Source organism: Rhinichthys klamathensis, unplaced genomic scaffold (assembly GCF_029890125.1).
Source record: "Rhinichthys klamathensis goyatoka isolate OS25496 unplaced genomic scaffold, OSU_Roscu_1.1 h1tg000172l_1, whole genome shotgun sequence".
NCBI classification, from domain to species: domain Eukaryota; kingdom Metazoa; phylum Chordata; class Actinopteri; order Cypriniformes; family Leuciscidae; genus Rhinichthys; species Rhinichthys klamathensis.
This window is the reverse complement of record NW_026606702.1, coordinates 650,504-671,802: the sequence shown is the minus strand read 5'-3', so window position 1 is coordinate 671,802 and position 21,299 is coordinate 650,504. Positions and strand designations below refer to the sequence as shown.

At 39.9% G+C, this 21,299-nt stretch overlaps 1 protein-coding gene across 1 annotated transcript; it reads right to left on the bottom strand.

Moving 5' to 3' along the window:
- Window positions 1–574: 574 nt before the first annotated feature.
- Window positions 575–19,354, bottom strand: glra4b (glycine receptor, alpha 4b). The gene is made up of 10 exons (XM_056260066.1): window positions 19,196–19,354; window positions 17,703–17,830; window positions 10,535–10,602; window positions 10,088–10,311; window positions 9,925–10,007; window positions 9,701–9,838; window positions 8,169–8,383; window positions 4,048–4,206; window positions 1,884–1,985; window positions 575–1,076 (listed from the first exon to the last, which is right to left on the bottom strand). Exons 1-10 carry the CDS (start codon window positions 19,264–19,266, stop codon window positions 789–791), a joined length of 1,476 nt encoding a protein of 491 aa, XP_056116041.1. The 5' UTR covers window positions 19,267–19,354; the 3' UTR covers window positions 575–788.
- Between the last annotated feature and the right edge of the window lie 1,945 nt (window positions 19,355–21,299).

The window sequence follows — 21,299 nt, the reverse complement described above, 5'->3', positions numbered from 1 at the left end:
GTAAAAAAGACAGGCAGAAATAAATAGCATTGAAGAAATAAATAGGGTAAAAAAAATACAAAGGAAGAATAAAACAGACAAAAATATTATAACATGCACATAAATAAATACTTTAAAAAAACAAGTAATTAATAAATAAAGTTGAAGATTATAACGGACAATAAATAAATAAGGTAATTATTACAAAGATGAATAAATAAAGAAGCTAGTTAAAAGAGATATATACATTTATGTCTCACTGTATAATTTAATTTCTACCTACATTTATTTGTTTATTGTATTTTTGGGGGCAATTAATTGTATGCTTATTTATTTATTGAGCATTTATTTATTTCTGTATTTATTTTTAAATATGGTAGAGCTGGTCCTCCATACTCGTGACCCACCACCGCTTGATATGACCACAACCAAACTTGTTATGCATTCATTTGCACTGAAAATGATACGGTCTCTTGAATTGGGGCTTATTTGCCGATACAGTTATTTTTAATCCATGAAGCAGCATTAAGGTCTATTCAAAGTCTTCCTCAAACAGCCATGAGGAATAATTCATTTATAACATTTAAACAAATGTGCTTAATGCAACACAAGACTTTCATTGGAGTGTTTCAGTCATTCTGCATATAAACTAAAGGTTTATATGGTCTTTGTGTTCTTAGACACATGCATATACTGTAGTTCACTCATGCAGAGAAAACGTGTTGATTTTCAATGTCCTTGATACAGGATCTCATCCTCACACTGGATTTTAACTGGGATACTGGGAAGTTCATAAGTCGTAAAGGCTGTCAGGGTCGCAGTGCAGGGATAATGTCCTCGTTTCTAAGCACTTTGTACGTGAACCAGTAGAGCACATTGAAAACAAGGAAGCTGAGCGGGAAGGCGGCTCGTGAGATGGTGTCGATCCGTTTAGCTCGTTCCACAAAGCGCCGGCGGATGTCAAACAGAATGTGGCCAGGCGGCAGGCCCGCAAACATGGCAGCAGCCTCAGAGAGAGGCCCGTCCCCAGACAGACAGGTGTCCATCTCGTATCCCGTGAAGTACAGGTCCTGATTCTGCGAGGCTAACTGCTCTTCCTGAAGAAAAACATTTAAAAAAAAAAAAAAAAAAATCAATATACACTTGTAAAATTATGGTTTTTAAAAACTCACCCAGGCTGTATTTGTTTGATCCAAATTACAATAAAAACAGTAATACTGTACAAATTTTACTATTTAAAATGACAGTTTTCTGTTTTGACACATTTTTAAAAGTATTATTCCAGAGATGGCAACGCTGCATTTTCAGCATCATTACTCCAGTCTTCAGTGTCACATGATCCTTCAGAAATCATTCCTATAATCTGATTTGGTGCTCAGGAAATATTTCTTATTATTATCAATGTTGATTAACTGTACTGATAAATATTTTTGTGGAAAACATTTGTTTTCAGGATTTTAATGAATAGATTAAAAAAAATTGAAATCTTTTTGTAACATTATAAATGTCTTTACTGTCTTTTGATCAATTTAATGCATCCTTGCTGAATAAAAGCATTCCTTTCTTTAAAAACTAAATCTTGCTGTCACAAAACTTTTGAACAGTAGGCCTAGCGTATATAAGTGTGTGAATACACGAGGGGAAGGGAACATTCAAGTCTTTTTTTTTTCTTTTTTTTTTTTTTTTTTTTTTTTTAACTGGATTTTTTTTTTAATCCTCTGTTATTTCAGAACTTGCATTTTTATGAAACGGGAAAGACACGAAAGTAGCACCATTAGGTTGCCATCAATCATGGTCATTACATAAAGATATTGGACAGCTCAATGTCACAATTGACCAATCAGAATCAAGTATTCAATAGAGAAGCGTGTTTATAAGTAAATATATAGTTTGTGGGTGCATACCCGTGCACAGGCACTGCATTTGCGTTGTGCGCTTTTGCTTGGTGTGCTCCCTGTGACGTTGTTGCTTTTGTTCTTCGTCTCTGCTCCTCCAGCCTGACCGGCCTGAAGACAATGCAAAGACACATTTAAAAACGGATTCATCATTTATTCAAACAATAAAATATTCTCGCATCTTCAACAGACCTCCCTGGCTTATCTGTAACCATGCATTAGAGATATGAAACGGGGTCACAATGTACCTTAAAAATCTCTGGTGGGCATGAACATTTCCACAGATATATATTTTATTTGTCAAGACGTAACTAAGCCAGGGAGCAGGTTCCAGTCTGAACCATTTGGTGTTTTAAACAAGGCATTTACTCTCTAAGATACATGCATTTTCTATTAGTTGTTCAGTCTAAATATGTTTTGTCAGTTGCAATAATTTTCCTTGGCTTTTTCTCTTTTTTGTGCCAGCTTTCTTTGGCTTTCCTCAAGTTTTCTCTTTTCTTTTCCAGGAGGTTATTTATTCTTAGTGACATCTTCAATGTATTTCTGTGTGTGGAGAGCAATTTGTTCCTTTGGGAAAGGATGCTTTTTTGAGTATGAGATCCAGTCAGTTTGGTGCGTTTGTGTTGAATCATATTGTGTTCAGGTCGCTGCTTTGGGCGCACATAAGATCAGACAGCCTATTGCACCGTGCTGCTGTGAACAAACAGCCAGACAGAGTGTGTGTATGTGTGTTTTAGTATGTATGTGGCTAACACCACATTCACAATGGTTTGTTTTTATATGTTCATTATGCCTAAAAGCTTGAGTGCAGTAGTAGCTTGTTTGCATGTTATATGCCTAACAGCATCCCTAAGGCAAATGAGGGGGCATAGCGCCACCAACTCACCCACTGGGTTACACGCACACACACACACACACACACACACACACACATAACCTGCCCTGCAGGGCGATAGAGGGAATATGGAGGAGGAATAGAAAAGGACAGGATAGTGTAATATTTATTCTCTCTGCTCTTTGTAGCAGGACAGAGTCTGCTGTGTCCAAAAGAAAGCCACGATGTTCCCTCAACTAGCTGGTTAAGAGCAGAGTAACAAAGAAAAGGAAATAACTGCAATCTTTGCAGACTAAAACTCCTGAGAGGAGTCTGGGAATAGCCTCCTATTCCAGGCAGACAAAGGGCATGTCTGGGTCATAATACACCTCAAAAATCAAAAGACAAAACAAGTAATTATGTGTAGCATAAAGAAAATTAAGCCTATTTTTAGGACCATTAAAAGTGCATTGCGAGATTTTCCATTAAAAGCACAATTACCCCCCACCCCATTCTCATTAGCGTAATGCATCTGGATGTTTTTCTTAAGGGTTTGTTTGTATGTTTTCACTCATTTCACATATTTCTAAAAAGCAAATTATATATTACTTTCACTTAAAAAAACACAAAACACATGTTCTCGACAGGATTCATGAGATTTACCTTTATAGCCATTGAGTATAACAAAAAATACATTTTTAGAGCTTAAAAATTAAGAACATTTTCAATGTTAAAATACTGTCTTCTTAATATATGTGACAGCTTAATATTTAGAAACTATAAGAAAGCCATTTGTATTTAAAACATTATAAACACTTGCTTTGTCTTTGGTGCTATTAAAATACTGCTTTGTTTATTTGAGCTTGACCCAACAATAATGGATCAACCAATGGCGTGAGCTTGGGGCGGGACTATCTGTCTCACCAACCAATAGTAGATTAAAATTCAGAAAACCTGTTTGAATACAATTATTACTTTAGCTATTCTATTTGGTGGAGCTGATAGCCCAGAAATGACACATTTCAACTTTAAAAGAGAAATGATGTTGAATTTATCAGTTCAGCTAAGCATTTCATATTCGACATCACGGGTACATTCTCCATATTTAAAATCCTGCAGCTCTTTCACTTTCTTCCCATTCATGTTGTCCCATATTTTTATGTGGAAATAATAGTATTACTCTGTGCAATATTCATGACATACTTTTTATGCCATCACTGACCTTCCCTCTCTGCTCTGGAGGGGGCCAGTCGGCTGCTCGTGAAACATCAAAGGGACACAGTGGTTGTACAGTATCTTAAGGGCACTTAATGCATGTCGCGCGTGTACGACAGAGGAGAGTTTCTGACTGCCACTCACAGCTCTGTAGCGTTGTTCCTCCCGTAGTTTTCTCCGCAGTTTGAAGAATTCTTTGTGTTGCCGAGATACAAAGTTAACTGCTGCATACTCCAGCAAAGCAGCAAAGACAAACAGCAAGCACACTGCCATCCAGATGTCAATGGCTTTCACATAGGACACCTGTACATATGCACACACAGCGTAGTTAATGCAAACACAGTCTATGTTAAAGGAACATTCTTGATTCAACATACATTAAGAATCTGTCAAATGCTGTTGATTAACAGAAAAAAAAACAGTTTTAACAAGGGATGCACAGATAGGATTTTTTGGGGGGAGGGGGGCTAACAACTAACACTTGCTCTCTTATTTGAACTTTTGTCATTAAAATAGATATTTTATTTAGATATTTTTAAATAGAACTGTTTTGATTGTGTGTTTTAAATTAGCAAAGTTCACAAACGTATTGTATTAAGGTATGCTAGTTTATTGCGCCATCATAAAACTATTTCTAGTGATCATGGATTGGATCCATTTAACATTCAACAAGCCAACATAAATACAACAGAACAAAGATACATAAGAAATAAATATTGCTTTTCAGTATAGGTCAAAGTTTTCAGGTATACAGAAATAAAATAATCAAATGTAAAATATATTCTTCATTGTAAAAAATAAATATACATGAATCCTTATTAAAGTTACAAAAGTTATTTAGTCAAGAGTAGTGAGCAAATTTTTTTGTTGTCTTTTGTTGTTTGATTAAAGGCACAATATGTAAGATTTTTGCATTAAAATATCAAAAAACCACTAGAACAGTGTTATATATTTTGTTGACTTGTGTACTTACATTATCTTTTATTTAGCAGAAACCATGAAATCACCAAAGACGCTTTAATATATTGTATGTTTTATTAGACAATGGAACAACTGTTCTAGAGACAGAAAACTATTTATATAGCTCAACACTGTTAGTCTTATTGTTTGAATTGAATTTTCTTTTCTTGATTTTCCGCAAGTAACATGTTTTTACCATGGCTCAGAGAAAAACTCTATTTTGTCAAGTGGCTAATATAACATAATCAGATGCAGCTTTATTTTGAGTAACAGTAATGCAGCATTTTCTCTGTCATACAATATGTTTTAAAATTAATTGCATGCCATTTAGCAACACAAGCATCCAGAATTTATTAATAATATTTTAATATCGATCTAGCTTACTGCAGTGTACAACTAGTGTCTCATAGCAGTCGCCGAGCGAACACACAGAGTAATGTTATAACATAATTTTCAACAGACACATGTAAATGATAAAACAGCGCTGTGTTGACCTGACCATTGTGACACTTGACCTGAAGAAGCGGAAGCGGCGTCTGCGACATAATAAACATTCCCGCTGCTCTCGAGCCAATTCTCGCGCTCGTCTCTCATTAGAAATCGCTTCAGCGGCCTCGTTTCGCTCCCACAGCACTCGGCCCTGCTCTGTTTCATACCACAGTAACGTTGATAATCTCATCCATGAATATTATTTCTGTCCGAGTCCCGTTGGATTCTTTTCCACCGGCTGTGAGGTGAAGACAACATCTCCCATGATTCTGCGCTCAATCTCGGCGTCATCAAGCTAACTTACGGCTTTGTTTTGAATAGGCAACCTCATTCAACATTAAAACATCAGCGCAACAGGAATATTCTGCTGCTGTCACTTTAAGAGCTTCATTGATCCAATATACTGGTACACAAGCATTTATTTCTCAACTGTTTACGTTCATTTAAGGCATAGCCGACTGTGTTTACAAGGATACTCGCCAAGATGGGCATTTTGATATAATTTTGGATGAATTAAAAGTAAAAGAGAACTCAAATCAACAAGGCTTTCCGGATGCACGCTTTGGATGTGTGCTCAAACAGTGAGAAGAATTAAGTTCTCTTTTGCGTCTTCTTGCGCTTGGATATTTTTTGCGAAGATGCAGCACTGGCCTGATCGGGACAGTGACATTTCAGTCAATTGTCCCGAGTGTCATTCACGTTGGCCCCGGTAGTTCTTATTGCTGAGCCCTGCTGTATTTTGTACAGATTTCATTTTGTTTCATTCTGTATTTCGTTTTGTTCATTTTAAAGTCCCCATGAAATCATAATGGAAGTTTTTTGGAAGTTAGCCTTACTGTTATCTATAAGCTATAGTGTGCTCCAAAACAATGACACAATTCGCATTTAGAAGGTATAAGCATTCAAAACTTCCAATCTCTCACTTCTGCTAATATGGATCAATGATTTTGATGACATCACTCTGCACTTCAGCTTCTCATCAGATTTTCTTTCCAATCAAATGCTCTCTAGAATCTAAAGCGTGCAGTCCCCAAATAGATGGTGAAGCTGCCGCTTAAATTGGTCACTTGTTCACGCAATTACTAGTATTTTCTACATGGTGAATGGCACATAATACACTAGCCTATATAGGGGATAGGATAATGATTCGGACAGTGTAAATAAGCTTTCCATTGGGGCGAATGAAGTTTCACATTAGTGTCACGCGAACCGCCGCAGCAAGCACACAGTCTCCTCCGGTCCAGAGAAAAGATAGCACAGAGAGGATCGTATGTGGCACCTAACCCAAAACGTATCGGGCCCATTTAAATTCTGCACAGTATTCTGTATTTTAAAGCGATTAGAGCTTAGGAGGAAACCGAGCTCAACGGCTCTGGCCGAGCTCTTATATAAACTAAATGCTATTGGCTATTTTAAAAAAGGGGAAGAGCTGTTCGATATGTCCCGTCCTGTCTTCCTGTTTTAGTGGAAATAACGTCAACACACTGAATAATTATGCATGTTTCAAGGCACTTCAGTGAGCCTTTAATTATTTTACCCAGAGAAAAACGTTGGATAATGCAACAGACATCATACAAATTATGTTTTATTTAACAAAGTTCGGGAGGAGCACGTTCAGATAATCAAACCTAATTAAACACGAGTGGAGCACATTCAGTTAATCAACGAGTTAATAGATACAGTATACAGCAGACTTACCTCCGTTCGTTGACAGTTTAACAGCATCCCTCCACCCCATCTCCTCACTTCTAGTCCTAACTACTCTTACAACAACTGGGGGGGAATACTCTGGGTTCGGGCAAAAATTCCAAGCCCAAGTGTTTAATTTGATGTAAGTATGAACTTGTGAACTTAGTGCCTTTACACAGTTAATTAATAAACCATCGGTTTGTTATATCGGTAAAACTTTACAATAAGGTTCATTAGTTAACATTAGTTAATGTCTTAACTAGCATGAACTAACAATGATCAATACATTTGTTACTGTATTAGTTAATCTTTGTAAGCTGCCGTCGGCAAATTTTTTTTGATCATATTCAGTGAAATCGACACTATAATCCGACAGAACAACATAAATAAAGTGGTTTTAGAAATAAACCCGAGTTTCTAACTCCACCTGGAGCGTGTTATTTGTTTAGCAAAAATCCACAGCTCCCGGATCATCGGGTCTAATCAGCGCAGGGGGGTGTGAGATCTGACTGTCAATCACAGATCCGGCACACGCCACCCCTCACGTTACAATCACATGCACACGCCTGAAGTTCGCGCAGTAACGAAGAGTGATGGCGGATGTATCTCGCTTTCAAAACACTAACAAATCAAGTAAGCTCATTTAGAGTATAAATGACGTTAGCAATTGCAATCTATCGGTAGATTAGCCAGGGCAGCATACCTCCAAATAGTCCATGGTGTTGATGGATGCTGATGAGACGGGCGCGTTCACAGATAACCTGTTGCACACGCACTGACGAGCACGAACTCGGTGGGAGGGTATCCGTTGATAGTGGGGGAGGGGCATGAGAGTTGTAAACATTCCAAATTTTGCCTAAGTCCACTCAATCTGCCAGACTTGCCGACTGCAGCTTTAACATATTCACCTTATTGTAAAGTGTTACCGTTATATCTGCCTTTTCATGCTATTTGCAGATGGTTTTAAATTGATAGAAAATCATCAAATGAACATATCGGTGGCCGATACATCGATATATCTCTATTTTCTAGTTTTAACAAGTCATACAGGTTTGGGAAAACATTGGGGTGAGTAAGTAATGACTGATAGTGGATGAATGTATAGATGGATAAAGATTCTCTCCCACCTTAGGCAGTGATGCTCTCGATCCAGAGCTCTGTGTTGTCATGGTGAGAACTGTAGTGATGCCCAGCCCAACCCGGGCCGGGGCAGCATCCATGTTGATCCAGAAGGAGACCCACGACAGGATAACAGTTAAGAGGCTGGGAATGTACATCTGGATCAGGTAATAACCCATCTGCCTCTCCAGATGAAACTTCACCTCTATACAAGTGAACTTACCTGGGTGAAACACACACTCATGTTAGACAGCAAGAATAAGTTAGCCTCATTTACAGTTTCTTATACTAACCAAACACATAGCAACCCCCTGGCAACCACCCTGAACACCCTTGCAGCAGTGTAACGTAATAACAACCACTGAGAACACCTCAGCAAACGCATAGCAACCCCCTGGAAACCACTCAAAACACCACAGCAACTGCATAGCAACATTGTAAGAACACATTTAGAAAACCTTAGCAACTGCATAGTGTGATGGATTTTTTAAATAAATAAAATAGTAAACTGTATATCAAACTAATCACAATTCTAACATCTAACCTTACTTCTTCTTTAAGCCTAACATTCTGACACTTGAACAAAATGTAACTCTGAAGTTTGTGTCGAAACCAGTGGAAAATTCTGAGATGCTGGCTAGACAATATGAAAAATATAACAGTCTAAAATAGTCTCATGACATATTGAGTAATCAACTGAACTTTTAACCTTTTCCATTTTTTTTTAATGATTTGAGATCTAAGTTTGCTCCTACCTAGTAACAGAAGGGTTTGCATAGGAAGAACCAATCAAATTGTAGGGAAATTATGTAATGTCCCATGTCATTTTTGCCATGCTCCTATTGACCTATTCTATAAAAACTGTTGTATTCTTTTTGCTGGTGGGATTCTCTCTGAGATTTGTCTGAGATCCTCAGGCCGTGTTTAAAGCATATTCAAAGACATTGTCTGGAGTCTGTCTAATGCTGCGCAGCAAGTTAGTTAGTGGAACAAGTTATTTAGCGAAACACTAGAGATCTTACTTCTATTCCCATGTGATAGTGTGGAGCGGGTTAAGAACACTAGATACCTTATTCCCAAGTGATAGTGTGAAAGGGGACGAGACGTCGTTCTACTCTTTGTGAGACTCTTAGGCAGGGTTAGATTGCGGTCAGGTAACTATAATTCTTAGGCATTTTATATGGTCAGAATAGCTACACTTAGGCATCAACCCGAGCGGTCAGAGGTGAACTCAACTGAGTATAATATTTTCAGGTGTCAGTCAGGTGTGCGTAGGGGGAAAATCTACCACAATAGCAACACCCTAGCATCCTATCATAGTGAAGTACGGACAAGCATCAATTATTTTTACTTCTAAAAACCTATTTGCCATTATTATTCCTCATAACACTTATTATCTAAGCACTTATGAAATGTTTATCTACTTATATCAAAATAAAATAAAATAATGGTGGAATTTCAATAGCATTGTGCTGTACATCACAGTGCACAATAGTGCTGTATTTCAGTTGAAGCTTCACTGTGGTATTTAGTGCTGTACCAGTGTTGTAATGTTTTGTACAGTATCCCAGGTCTTTCTCCTCTTTCAGGACAAACTGGGGCAGCATAAGGTCATCGGCCACTTGCACTGGGCCTTCATCCAACCACTGAAATATCAGATCATTCATAGTGTAGCCAACTAGAGAGAGAGAGACAGAGAGAATAATGTGCATATAAAAGAGAAATGAGATAAAAATGAGATTAGTTGATGATGCTGAGCCTTACAGCTCTCTAGCTGCATAGTACAAATCTGTATGTCCATTGGAAAATTCTTCAGATCCATAGGACACGACAAAATTAGAGTGAGTCTGAGAGAGAGAGAGAGAGATTTCTGATTAAATTTCATGTAATAGTTTGGAATTATTACCTATAGGGGGTGATATCGCACCTGATGCTATACAGCACATTTCCATTCTGGAAAATCCTCAGCAGCTTGTTGTCCGTGGTGACCTCATGAAAGTTGGCGCCTTTCTCATTGGCGAAGAACAAGTCTGGCTTCCAGATGGAGTCCAGCATGGATGGATCCAGATCCAGGGAATCATCTGGATACTCTTTATAAGCCAGCCGTGGATCATTCCACTGTTGCCGTAGAAAAACGTTCAGCCGATAATCCTGACGAGTTAGTGTTAAGAAATGTATCAGATGGCAAAGCAGCTGAGTAAAATACATAAATATTGAAATTCTATCTACCTACAGTATCTGTCTATGTGTGTGTGTGTGTGTGTGTGTGTGTGTGTGTGTGTGTGTGTGTGTGTGTGTGTGTGTGTGTGTGTGTGTGTGTGTGTGTGTGTGTGTGTGTGTGTGTGTGTGTGTGTGTGTGTGTGTGTGTGTGTACCATGGTGGTCTCTGTGATGGAACCAAAGCTGTTGATAAAAATGTTGCAGGTGACATTTACAGGAGGACCTGAAAAGGAAAAAGAGAACATCGTAAGAAATAAAAGCATTCCTCTCAAAACTTAAACAAGCCTAAAATGCTTCACTGGTCTTACCTGCTTTACAGTGGTCTAGCCTGTTCAGCCTTGTGTTTTACTGGTCATCCAGATTGACTAAATCCAGCAAACCAGACCAAAATGAACAAATAATCTTTGGCTATATAAGCTGGGGGTTTTTTCAGCAGGAATAACAGTCGACTAAAGATATGATTCATGCCCATCGTGGCCGAAAAGAAAAATATTAAAAACTCAACATCTGTGTCAACCATTTTAACATGTTAGATTAGATAAATAATTCAAGCAGAATTGACCCATTGTGTCAGCTTCAGTGTCTTGAATAAAAAGAAATTCTCAAGCAGCAAATCGTAGATAGCAACAGACAAATACTGAAGAGGTTGTCCGAGACTGTTAAATCAATTTACAAGTAATGAAGCATTTTCATGAACATGAAAAGCCCATAGCGAACCAGACAACAGTAAAATGCCTCATTCATGAACTATACGGCTGGCTATGCCGATTTAGCCGATATGTTTAATTAGCACTCGGTTGCTCTGTAAATATTTGATTGCAGCATTTTATTTATTGATTTAACGTTCATGACATTAGCGATATATATAGCTTATCAGAGGGGACGTTCCCCCCACACATGCTGACAGCCACATCTCTGAGATGTAGAACAGATATTAAATATATACGAGCTCAGAGACGCCCACAGAGAGAATGCAAGAGAGATCATGAGAAAAAGAGAGGAAAAAGTATAAATAAAAAAAGAAATTCCAGTTTTAAAAACATAAGCAAGAGAAGGAATGGAATAGACTTATTTAGGTCTGTGGGTTAACATGCACTCAAGTGGACAGCATGACAAACTAAATGGCCCTAATGCCAACGGAGAAACTGGCCCTCACAAATCCTCACAGAAGCTGTTGTGACACTTTTTACGGAGAGAAAACTAGCGTGAGCTGACAGCCGTATCCTGCATGTTTCTGAAATCATTCTCATCGACTGGGGCTGAAAGTCTCGTATTCTGTCGTTTTTCGCCTGTGGGTTTCTCTGGTTGAATGGTCACTGGGAGTCTGTGTGAGGTGGGGAAGGGAAAAAATAGACCAGAGAACCCATGGGGGGGGGGGCTACATAGTTTAATGAGATCTTATGTTTCTCTGTGTTTTCGGGCTGCAGCACTTTTTCACATGCAAGGCTCAGAGAGAATGTAAATATATTCTTTGCTGACCACATAAAATTTTCCTGCCAAAACAATCTATGTACGGGAGATTAAGCTGCAACAGCAGTTTTACTTACTTCTGTGTTCCCTGCTGTGATGTTTAAAAATGACCAGGCTATCATTGAAAGGAATTGAAAGAAGAGAGAGTGAGTGACAAGAGAAAGACCGTAGTAGACTGACTCCTAAAGTCCTTCCAGCCTTATGTGTCTGTCCATCAGCTAGATTCAGCAGAAGCAAAGTACAAAACAGTACAGTGGAGATTCAACACTAAGCTATTGCTTTGTGGTGTGTCGGTAAAATGTACAGTGTGTGTGATTTTGTTCAGTATGGTCTACAATTGCTTTTATACAGTAGATAAAATCACCATATTCACCCATTCAAAAGTTTTTTTTAATGAAATTAATACTTCTATTTCTATTTGCATTATATAGAAAAGTGACAGCAAAGACATTATTATTTTATATATATATATATATATATATATATATATATATATATATATATATATATATATATATATATATATAAATGTTTATATTTCAAATAAATGCTGTTAGGGTTAGGTTTAACTTTCTCAAAGAATCCTGAAAAATATATATCACAGTTTTATAAGCAGCAATATTAAGCAGCACAACCCTCTTCAACTGTTAAAATAATAAGAAATGTTTCATGAGTGCCAAATCAGCATTTCAGAATGATTTTGAAGGATCATGTGACACTAATGACTGGAGGAATGATGCTAAAAAAATCGTTTTTGCCATCACAGAAATAAAAATCATTTTCAAATATATTAAAATAGAAAACAGTTATTTGAAATAGATGGTAGCACAGGCAAGTGACTGCCTCCTGAGCATTTCTGCTTGCCGCACCTCCGACGGTGCCATTGCAGGTAGCTGCAGGGTCATCAGCCGGGAGCCACCCTTCATTGATGTCCCTCTCCATTAATCCCGGAACATCTCACGGTGGTGGAGCAACCGTCTCCCTGTCGCCCCCTGCAGCTGACCCTAGGACCCTTGCTTTCCCCACGCCTGGTCCTTCCTTCTTAACCAAAGCCAAAAGCTTCCCTGCTTGGCCTCCTCGGCCAGGTCTTTCAGAGCCTTTCTGAGTTTGGGGCCGGTGACTCCCATGCTCTTCAGGAAGCGCTTGGTGGATGCTCCCACAAACCCCCTACAGCTGCTGTTTGAAGAAGGGTGGTTACGTCATCCATGTAACTCCGCAGGGCTGGTAGTCGTTGGCCTGACTGTCCTCTCACCCCTCGGACCATCTGTCTCCCACCGATGAGAATGATTTCAAAGGCTGCTGTAAAGAGGAAGGGAGAGACAGCAACCGTTGCAATGCCTTTCTCTAGGTGGTGCCATCCTGACGTTGCCTCCTGTGTTGTATAGAAAACAGTGAAGCTGCTGAAGTAATTGGAGATGAGGTTCCGAATTCTGGGTGGTATGTAAAAGAATTCCAGGGCAAAGGTGATTAACAGATGGGGAATGAAACCATAGGCATTCTCCAGATCCAACCAAACTACATCTTGTTTTTCCCGCTTGGCTGTCTGAATCTGCTCCCAGATCATGGTTGAGTGTTCCACAAAACCGGGGAACCCTGGGACGCCTGCCTTCTGGCAACTGGTGTCAATGTAGCAGTTGTTCAGGAGGTAGTTGGTTAAACGCTTGACCACCACAGAAAATAATATTTTCCCGTCCACGTTTATAATGCCTCTAAACTGGTTGATGTTGCAGGAATTTTGTTCTTTTGGGATGAAGGTTGTCACTGCATGGCTCCATTCTGAGGGGATGTTCTTGGCCTTCCACGCTACTCTCATCAGCCTCCAGAGTAGCTTCAGCACCATGGGGCAGTTCTTATAAACCTTGTAGGGCACGCCATTGGGATCTGGTGCAGAGGCAGACCTTGCCCTGTCTACCACTAGCTTGGCTTCAGCCCATTTGGGTGGTGTCGTGTCAAATTCGGTGGCTGGCTCAGCAGGACAAGGCACATGCCGGTCGGTTAGCTGGTTCTTGATGTGTTCCTCAAGCTCCTGCTCGGTGGCTTCAAGCCTCCCACTCTTCTTCTCTTCCAACAGGCTTCGGGCATATCTGAATGGGTCCCGAAAGAAACTCGCTCGCTCCTTCTTTTTCTTGCCTCTTCGCTTCCGGATCCGCTTTGCCCTTCTCAGGGTTGCAAGCCTACTTCTGATCTGGTCCCAGAGAGCTTTCAGACCCTCCTTTTTGTTCTCATCTGCTTTTCGCCAGGACTACCTAAGCAGCTTCCTCTCCTTCAAGAGCTTGTGAATCTCTTGCTCACGCCTTCCCCCCTTCCTAGGGATGTTCTTCCTCTGGATTACCTCCCCAAACCTCTCTTTGCCCTCCCCATAAATAATGCTGCCAAAGAGGTTTAGCTTGGTGATTGTGCTGCCTCGTAGCGAATTCTCAAGGATGGTGTGCAGGTCTTAGTCGAAGCTTTCCCAGGCGGCTTTTTCGATGGATATTGGCCATTTGACTTTGGCTTGTCTGGTTGGTCTCTCCCTTACTTGCCTTGTGGGATTGCTGCTGGGTGTCTCTGCGTGATGCTCAGGGACGGAGTGGGACCAAAAAATCTACCGGGAAATTTTGTAGACCATCGGTCCTCGTGGCCAGGGGGTGGGGGGGGTGGGGGGGGGGGGGGGGTTTGGGGTTTGGCGGGGATCCAGTGAAGTCGTCGTCATCATAGGCGTAATTTGCGGGTGGGACATGTCCCCACCACTGTTCTCAGGATCGATATTGTCCCCCACCACGTTTTAAAACATTACACGGATGCACCTATTACAAATAAATAAAACATTATTTATTCACAGTTAACTAGCAGAGCATTAATTTAGTTCGCCATTAAATAAGAGATCTAGCGCTAAAATGTGTTTAAATCAAGCTGAGTGCTCGTGTCCGCTGCTATCAGTGTCATGGCTACAGTTGTTCTCTTGTGGCGCGCGCAGTCTTCACTCGGACGCGCTCTTCAATCTATCGCCGCTGCGGAGACTCTCTATTCGTTCCGGTGAGATCACAAAATAAAATGCACACAAACGTGTCCCTGCCTGATATAGACTGTAACCAATGATGAACATATTCGGTTTTGACGAGAGAGAAAAAAACTACACGAGTGCGGATTAGAACCCGTAACCTCTGACACGCTAGGCAAAAGATCTACCACTAGACCATTTAGGAACTCGATGAATTTATTTACGGGTTGAGCAGAGAGGCTACACAGTTTGAGCAGCAGGCCGCCGGATGGTGTTGCTAAGAGCTTGCAATGTATAACTATTATCAGACCGGCCCTCGCGGCCTCGGAACACTACCGGCCCACCGGGGAAACTTCCGACTCTCCCGATTGCCACTCCGCCCCTGGTGACGCTCACGCTCTGGGCTGTGCGCCTGTTGTTGACTTTGGGACTGCTGCTGGTGCGGCTGCTCCACCTCCCTGTGATCATCCGCAACGGTGAAATCAGTAACGCTGTGGTGCTCAATCCGGCTCTGATTTCTCCTTGTCTGACCTTCTTGCGCAGTGCAAGTTTGCCTTTGGTCCTTCCCTCCACATTTAGCCTTCCCTTGGTGTATCCGCAGGGCCCTGTAAGTTGTCACATTCGACCACCCGCAGCTGCAACTCCTCAGGATCCTTTGCTCGTTAGTCGTTTCCGTGCCGGTCGTTTCCGTGTTATCCATCCTATTTGGTCCATCTTCCATCCCGCCTCTCGGTGGACCTTCGTGCTGTCTTTCTTTATTTGTGCTCGTAGTTAGTTAGGGTGTCCCCAGTATGAGGACCTGTGGAGAGGGTAGCTAGCCCATCCACCCCTGGTACAGTCTTTCCTGCCGTCAGTTGGTCTTTCCCGGCTGTCCTCCAGTCTTTCCTGGATGCCAACTGCCCTATTCACAGTAGTCACTGGTGTTCCAGACATTGTAGATGGTAGCACAGGCAATGGTAATAATATTTCACAATATTACTGTTTTTACAGTATTTTTGATCAAATAAATGTAGCCTTGGTGAGCATAATGGCTCTTTTCCACTGAGTGGTATGGTACGGTACAGTACAGTACAGTACAGTACGGTTCGGGTCGGTAAACCATGATCCGGCTAGCATTTCCACCGCCAACAGTACCCTTACTTGATAGGCGTGGTGTTTGCCAGAAAGAAGCAATCGACGTTATTTTCACGCGAAGAAGAAACTAAAGCAACATAGTAAACAACAATGGATGACATACAGCAGATCTTGTTCTTGCCTAAATGTGCCTAAATGCCTAAATGTTCTTGCCTAATGTCTTCTTGTGGCATGTTTGTCACAAGAAGTCAAGCACCGACATTAGGCGTTTCTCAATACCAACTGTACGCAAAGTTCGGACTTGCCAAGACCGACTCAGGAGAATAAGTCCAGAGGACGCGAGTCTGCTAATTCTGCAAATGGAAAAGCAGCGTTCTTGAAAACGCCACTCAGCTCGCTCTGCTACTCCGGTTATCTGTGTATGTACATTTTAGGCAACAATAAAACGAAATATGTTATAAAACACCACTCTGCCTCTTTTTGTTTTCATTTAAGTACATTTTAAACATTATACTGTAGGCACACAAATGTGGTTCAGGCAACGTGTAGCTATTGATTATATTCACTGCATGTATAACGTTAGCCTATTTATAACAAAACTAAATAAAAGGCAACCCTACCCTACCAGTCACATATACAAATTCAGCGCTCAAATAAATGAAACTTTACTTAGCCCTCAGCCAAAACGATTGGCCAGGAAACGAATTATAGATTCACGAGACCAAAGATCGCCCGTTAGGTCTACACAAGATGAATTATATCTCATGTTTAACCACTACAGAGATATCAGAATCAGCGGCAAACATCAGAACGACTAGGCGAGGAAAGGCTGTTTCAGGCGGGGAACATGAGCGCAGAGCTCCCGGTGATCGAGTGGAATGGATCTCATGGATCAAATTATCATAAATGTTTATAAATAAACCACAGATTTGAGCTTTAAACAACTACATTCTCGCCTGGAAAACTCTTAAAACTACATTTCGTGACACAATAACAGTAGTATTATATTTCAACTGTATATTAAAAAATGGCGCTTCTAATGTTGTCATTCCCCTTGTAGCACGCGCAAGTGACGATATTCTGTGCAAGTGACGATATCCTGTGTGAACCAATCAACGTTCTGCAGTGAGTCTAGCTCCACCCTTTAGTACCGTACGAGATATATCTCTAGTATATATATCTCTGACTTGGCTCTGCACTGTGCTAGGTACCCCAACGGAAGGGTACCCAAAAAGTGGTACGGTACGGTTCGGCATTTTGGTACCATTCACAACTTTTGACAGTGGAAACACAAATAATTGCGTACCGTACTGTACCGTACCGTACCGCTCAGTGGAAACGAGCCATGAGAGACTTCTTTCAAAAACCACAAACTTTTGAACGGTATAGTGTTCAATAGACGTGACATTCTTCATTACTTCAATGAGCTCACTGTTTCTGCCTTAAATTATAACATTGTTTAAATTAATACATTTTTAGCTAACTGTGATTTGTATATGTACATTTTTGAAATACATAACTTAGACAGTTACCTCTGATAACAGCTAGATCTCTCTAAATTGTAATGTGGACTTGAAATGATGTATATTGTGTAAAGTGCTACTTAAATAAATGTGATTTGTTTTTTATCACACAGTAATTGACTCTTTTTTTGCCTCTCATTTGCATACATTTTTTGATGCACTCATCACTTGCTACACTCACATTTAGATTTTTTTTTTTTTTTGTGAACTGTTCCTTTAACAGAAGTTAAAAATCTAAATATCTAAATTATGCTACAGTATATTGGAGTGGAGTACCTTTAAAGTTGGGCCTGATCCGAGCATCATATCCAGATGTTTTCCCCATTAGTTTATCCAGAAAATCAGACGGTGACATGGGCTTCACCCTACTGCTGGGAGATTTTAGCTCCTTACTAAACACACACCTGAGAGAGATGGAATAATAATAATAAAATTACATCAGATCTACACCCACCTCCAACAGAATCGTCAAATTAAAGAGCTGTTCGTTTTTCAGGGGGGTCCAAATTCTGAGACCACTAATGAAATTGCTTTTGCATTTTTCAAAATCCTCATGAATCAGATTTCCCTCAACCATTTATATTGAACAACTGATGTGCTTTGCATTCATCTCTTCCTCTTTGTCTTCAGAAACTTCAATTTATTCAGTCTAATTGGGATTTTAAATTACCAGAATACCAGAATCCCATTGTGGTGTCAGACTTTTGGGCTGTATATGTGTGTGGTTTAATAAGTATACTCTTTATGAGCTCTTTCTGTTGTTCATTTTAACATTCAATGGTGCCAAAAGGCATTATTATCATTCCATTATTGACTGAATGCTTTGGTAATAATGTATGCCAATTTGAAAAGTGAATGGCGGAGGGAAATCTGCTTGCTAACTTAAAGCCTTTAGTAAGCCTTTAAATGAGCACATCAGAACGTCATCTACCCCATGTTTTATTTAAAAAAAAACTCCACTGGACACATCCTGTCTGTTTCTTTGTGTGGCTGCAGTACAAAATGAAAACAGCATTGGCATTTTTATTGCCTTGGCCCTAATTGCAGTTTGTTTAAGGTGTTAATATTTTATTAAGAAAGAGTTAAGTGGAAGTCCAAGTAGGGAAAAAGTCAGCTCTTTCTCACACACACTTTGAATCTTATTCCATATTTAGAGAAATTTTCTGGTCCAGTTCCTCTTCAATTTCGCTGTCTGTTTGTAAGCAGAACTGTGGCAAATTCGATTTTTGAAAATATAAAGTCTGTTTCAGACAGCGTACAGGGAATGGAAATAAACACACAACAAATGCATCCTCAGGTGAGTGAAGAACAAGAAATGTCTTGTTCCAGAGAGGACAATAATAGTTCAATCTCATTATGTGAACTTCAATAAATCTGTAATTTCAGTAACAGTGAAAATGACTTTGGACAGAGCTGTCTCTATGTGTCAGCCTCATACTTCAGAGACCCAGATACATAAAGCCAACAAACACACACTCGGAAACATAAGAATGCTCCCCGGGATTAAAATAAACCTATCACCCATGAAGACTTCTGAACTGAACACACAAGCCAAATACAGACGACTGAGCACACAAACACACACAAGTATGGAAAAAAAATATTAAGGAAGAAACTGGTCATTTTAACCAATTACACAGATACACATGAGTTCTTCTGAAGACATTTTAAAACTATATTTGGATCTTCACAAAAAGCCTCTACAAGTGTTTTAATGAATGACATGGTGAAACCAGTGAGGAATGATGGCACACCTGTGAAAAACTCACCTGATGACCCCTTCAAACATCCACCAAACCAGTAAGAGCTCCAGCAGGATCCTCCAGATCACAGAAAACATCCTTTCACTATTCAGCTTCGCTCTTTTCCTCTCTGGTGTCCCGTGGCTAGAGCTCAATAGGCAGATGTGTTATGGAGGGGCAGGACGCCCATTCCGATGCACTCTGGTCTCTCCTCCACTGCCATCTGACTGAGCACCGCATCCCGAGACGGGCACACTAAGAGATGTGTGTGTGTGTGTGTGTGTGTGTGTGTGTACAGGGGGTCTTCTGCTCTTTCTTTCTCTCTCTATCCACATGTTAGCCTGAGGTGCAGTTCTTCCATCGAGAAAAGAGAAGGCAACAGGGCGTAAGATGCGTTTATAGACTTTTATCAGAATAAACAACTGTGACACGACTCCACCTGAGGGGCTCCAGATCCACATCCCAAGACGCACTGCAGCAGAGGACATCCATCCATCCATCCATCCATCTCTTCTGATATCTATATTCTTGACACATAACATGGGGTTCCTGTTGCTTAAAAGTAAGAATTTAGGTTCAAATTATGTATTAGAGACAGTTTAGATTGTAGGTTCTGTGACTGGTCACCATTTATTTTGAATTTCCCATCATTTTTAATCACCTTTGTGCCTGGCAGTTTACTTCAATAGTCACATGGTGTGACAAATTAATTTTTAACGTTACAAATTCTGCATGCATAGTCTCTTAGTAAATATGAAACATAATATACACACTACTGTTAAAAAGGTTTGGGTAGGAATTGTTTTTGACAGAAGTCTCATTATAAACACTATATTATTATCAACATTAATAACAAAAAATATATTATCATGAAAAAATCAAAACGTTTTTTTATTTCTTTGATGAAGTTCAAAAGAACAGCATGTATTTAAAATCTTTTTGAAATCTTTTGTAATGCTGTACTCTATTTATTTGTGTGGAACATATATTTTCCATATTGAAAGCTGAAAATGTGTTTTTGAAAGCAGAATGTGCAGGAACACACCGTTTCCGTCATTTCCCCCCTCCATCATACTGCTTTACATGAAACGGACACTCAATAGGACAAAGATGTGGAGTAAAAGAGAAAAAAAAATAAGACAAGAAGAGTGGGTGTAAGAAAAACAACTGAAACAAAGAGAAATCCTACTGAGCTCTATGTGTTGAGTCACAGTGGATAACTAGGCCAGTGTTAATTTTAATGTATCTTCTCTCCAGAGTGAACCAAACTAAAGAATAACAGACCCAGTTTTTCTCTGAAATCACACACACTCAGCGTTCATGTCCATGATGTGTTAAAACATTGCCTTGACCTCTGGAGGAATTGGAGCACATGCTACAATACGCACATGCTCTCAGCCAACATAATTATCCAAGACCATCCAAATACACACACCACTGACTTCTAATCATTAACACGTCTGAAAACAGTTAACCAATGAATCGTAAAATTTGAAACACCACATAAACACACGTTCACTTCAATTTTTCAGTCTCCACAGGGGTTAAAGGTAGGCTACTCAGGCATTCTGAACTGAGAATTCATGGCTGACTCCAGATTAACTGGCGTGGAAGCAGAAACTCGTGTGTGTGTGTTCGGGTCAGCGACATCCACCCTGTTCATATGCTTTAGAGAATATCGTAGTCCTAAGGAACTTTATCTCAGAAACATCTGATCTTGTTTTTGTGGAGGCTGGAGCTCAGATTTACTACAGAACTCAGTCATTGCAAACCACCAAAAATACAAATTACTTGCAAAATTCACACACACACACACACACACACACACAATGTTAAATGCGCTCCCTGCTGATAGGAAAAGAAAGAGTAGCTATTTTACTCTAGTTGTGAATGTGATGCAACAAAGACCGTGTACAGCGAAATAATTACAGCGACGTTGTCCAATTCACAAATAAATGATTTGTACAGCATTAGTAGAGAGAGAATTTCACATTTAAACAATTTAGCTGAAATACTCTTAAAATAATCTGAACCTGAAATCACTACCCAATTCCATAGGTATAGCATAGGCATATCCTATTCAGTATACTGTAAAGCTAAATCTTGAAACTCTTAAATTCCAGGGCATGTT